The sequence below is a fragment of the Nymphaea colorata genome, unplaced genomic scaffold, assembly GCF_008831285.2.
Source record: "Nymphaea colorata isolate Beijing-Zhang1983 unplaced genomic scaffold, ASM883128v2 scaffold0021, whole genome shotgun sequence".
Classification (NCBI taxonomy): Eukaryota; Viridiplantae; Streptophyta; class Magnoliopsida; order Nymphaeales; family Nymphaeaceae; genus Nymphaea; species Nymphaea colorata.
Window position 1 is genome coordinate 839 of NW_022204527.1, and position 3755 is coordinate 4593.

General features: G+C 55.8%; 1 protein-coding gene across 1 annotated transcript; it reads left to right on the forward strand.

Annotated features, from left to right (window-relative positions):
• Positions 1-2739: 2739 nt before the first annotated feature.
• Positions 2740-3284, forward strand: LOC116267950 (uncharacterized). The gene is made up of 2 exons (XM_031649845.1): positions 2740-2832; positions 2895-3284. The coding sequence occupies exons 1-2, from the start codon at positions 2740-2742 to the stop codon at positions 3282-3284; spliced, it is 483 nt and encodes a 160-aa protein (XP_031505705.1).
• The last annotated feature ends 471 nt before the right edge of the window (positions 3285-3755 follow it).

A 3755-nucleotide genomic window follows, 5' to 3' on the forward strand; every position in this document is an offset into this window, starting at 1 on the left:
GCCCTCCAGCACTGTGACTACTAGATCTTCCAAGGTGATGACTTCAGGCATTCCGAATGAGAATAAGATGGCGAGCAGCCTGCTGGTGAGCTCTACTTCACGCTTCTGTTCTGCGGGGACGGGAGTGTGGTGGGATGGGAGGGGGCGTCCGAAGCGGGCAAGCGAAATATGGCCCTGCTTGATGAGGAAACGCAGGTAGGCTCCCTGGTCGTATACCACCGAAGGACCAATCACCCCACCTGCCTAGTTACGACTGCCGAGACTAGCACCGTAAAGCAGCATTAGACTGCAAGTGGGACGCATCTGGGCATCCTTCTTCAGGGAATGCATCATGAGCTTGTCGAAGTAGAGAGGGAGAGGATATCGGCGGCGATGGCGTTGGCTACGATGGACAGGTAGCAGTTATAGTGGTACTCGATGAGTTCTTCGCTGGCTACCAGTTCGTCCGCAGCCACTTCGAAGAGGCCCTGCAGCTTCAGCCTCGCTCCCGCCACCACTCCTCCCGCCATATAGCTGCTCAGCACTGTCACCATCACCACCTTCCGCAGCTTCTCCTTCCTGTAGGCCCGCAGGAACACCGCCTCCACCAGGGGGAAGCACTTCTCCCGCACTTGCGCAGACTGGGTCGCCAGCCGCTTCACCAGGATGTCCCATAGGAAGTAGGCGTACTTCTCCTCGCTGAAGAAGTCCTGGAGGAACCTGAGGCCCTCCTAGGCTCGCCGAGAGATGAGCTTGGGAGAGGCGAACCGGCTCGGCTGGGGAAAGGGGTGCTAGTAGGAACTGGAGAGTATCTAGAATTTGATGATGTCGTTGACGAGCAGTCGCTGGAGGAAGGCGGCGAGGGGGGCGCTGAGGGTCCTGCCGTTGGAGAGGTTGGCGAAGATGAGCCACCCCACAAAGTAGGACTCCTCGGACAGCAGCGCGTTGAGCTCACTGCGGCTCGCCCTGCTGTCCTCGGAAACCAGAGCTGCACTGATTTCTGAGAAGTACTTTTATATGAAAAAAAGAGCGACTTAGTAGACGAGTTCTGAGTGGGAGGATAATGCCAGCTCGTAGATGTGCCTGATAAAGCTGCTAATGCTATTCTTAATATCAGCAATCTCCATTGCCTCTTCTCCACAGCATTTGCGTGCAAATGAAAGGAAAAGACACCTGCGAGCATTAGAGGGATCGTGGCTGATCGTCCTAATCAGTTAAATGCCCATCTTCGGAGGAGATTTCTGAATAAAAGCAAGCGTGAGGGACTACAGAACAATCCCAAGCTCTATCTGTCTCACCAGAATTGATCTTGCCAGCTATACCAGCTTCGATAGGATCTCAGACTAAGGAGGAGCCAAATTTATGAGGACTGCTAGCGGTTAGGCTGTTTGCTAGCTCCTGATGGCTTCCCTGGAAAGCAGTCCGAAGATGAGTTCCCTGCTTGCTTTTCGGCCGATCCAGAGACTGCAGGTCTGCTGGTTGAATAGCAGTCGCATCAGAGCCTACAGTTTGGCCTAGCTGTCCACCTTCCTCAAATGGGACTGCTGGCATTCCTTCTGAAACCCCTCGAAGGCCTTATTGACGAAGGAGGTGAAGGGTAAGTCGAGACTATCGAAGTCGATCATGTTCTTCCTCGCAAAGTCAATGCACTCGAGGATGAATACGACTTGCAAGGCAGTGGGAGCTTCTCCTGGCTCTGCCTACTGCCAAAACTGCTTCGCCCACCCATCGAGCTTGGCCTAGACTTCTTTGAGGAGGGCGGCTGTCCAGAATCGCTTAGCGCTTGGGTCACTGCGGTAGTTGCTCCTCCCGTCGAAGCATAGAAGCGTGCATAGGGTCTCTACTTTGAGAGTAAGCGGCTGTCCTTCCATCAGTCTGTTGAGATTTTGCAGCAGGAAGTGCAAGACGTGGTCGTAGAGAGTGTTTTCGATGATGATCTCATTGCGCTTGAGGAACTTAACGCCAAGCACTGCCAGCAGGTGCTCCAGCTTGATCTCCTTCGCTTGCGGCCCGTAGGCCACCTCCTTGAAGTACTTGATGAAGTTCATGAGCAGCAGCAGGTTGATGCCGCCCAGCGGAGCCACCAGCTGCAGCGCCGCCACCGCCTGCCCCAGCGAGAACTAGCGGTTGTGCAGGAAGGTGGCTGCCAGCAGACTCGCCTTCTTCTCGAAGCCGAAGTTGTGCAGGAAGCTCATCTGGCCAGTCAGAGCGCGCATCCTGCTCCTGAAACGGAGGGTCTCGATGAACTCGGAGGCAGTGAGAGTGAGGTTGGCGGTGAAGGAATTGGTCCTGCTGTCCACCTCCAGGAAGAAGGAACGGTGCTGCTGGAGAGATGTGGGGCTCAGGTGGGGGAGGAGATGCATGAGGAAGAGAGCCAAGTGCGTGCTCCCGTGTAGGAAGGCCTGCTCTTTCAAGGATTGCAGCTACTGTAGGGAGGAAGCAGCTTCCAATTGAGACATCCATAACTCCACAGAGAGGACGCTGCTGACGGAAGAAGCAGGCTTAGGACGCTCCACCCACTATTCTTCAAAGCTTGCCTTTTTCTTGGCCTTGCTGAACATTTTTGGAGGAGAGGGCTTCTGATTGTCGGCGAAGGGGTGGCATAGGAGGGGCGCCAGTTTCCACAAGGCGATGGTGCGTTTGGCCAGCCTCAATATCATGCAAATCTAGTCCGAATTAAATTATAATGAGCAAGGCGGAGGCGTGGGTGGGCGGGCGTGGTGCGTAGGCTCTATAATCTGGTGATATAATAAATCGAGAATGACGCTGAACGTGCCGGTCAACAACGCAGGCATCCCGCTGGCCATCCCCCAGGAGCAGTTCCTGCTGTTCCGCAGCAACATCGAGTTCGAGGTCAAGATCGACAACCTGGGCAAGAAGGAGCTGAAGGGCACAGTAGATCTCTCCCCAAGTAGGCCTTCCTCACCTCCCACCGCATCATCTTCGTCAGCGAGAAGCCCACCGCCGACTTCTGGTCCTTCGACATCCCCATCGCCACCCTCTACGGCGAAAGCGTCGAGTTCCCGCTCTTCGGCAACACCTACCTGAAGGGGAGCTCCGCGCCCAACCAGAACCTGCTGCCGGGCCACTGCCACTTCAAGCTCTGGTTCATGAAGGGCGGCTGCGACGCCTTCATCAAGAACCTGGACCGCTGCATCAAGGAGGTGCGCCGCTTCAACGGCAACATGCAGATGTTCACCATGAACAGCGGCATGTACAACGACATGCGCGACGGCAAGTTCCAGCATCAGGCCTTCGTCGATCCCAACGACCCCTCCCAGATATTCATGCAGCAGCCCAAATGATCCATCCCTTCCCAACAAATCTCACTTGCAACACACACACACGATCACTAACCAAGGCGGTTGAAGAGGAAGGAGACAGGACGAGGGTGGCTCGTTTGCTCGCTCTCCCGCTTTGGCTCAGCTGCCAGCTTCACCTCCACTTCCCTCTTGTCGTCGCACAGGTCCACGAACACTGTCCGCTTTTTGGGGCGTATGATGGTGGACTAGTAGGCGTAGCGTTCTTCCTGCTCGCGTTGGGCCTAGTAGTAGCGGTTGAAGAGGAGCGCCTTGTTGAGCAGCGTCTGCTGGAAGTTCTTGGCAACCTCCATCGCCATCACGTTGTTGAGCAGCGCGCGTTCGAGGTCGTGGCCGTAGAGGGAGTCAGAGGTGAAGGGGCACGTCTAGATCTTGTAGATGAGGTAGGGGAGGTCGTTGGAGAGCTCGGAGGGCAGGTGCTGGATGATGGGCGAGCTCTGGAAGCGTGCCTGGCAG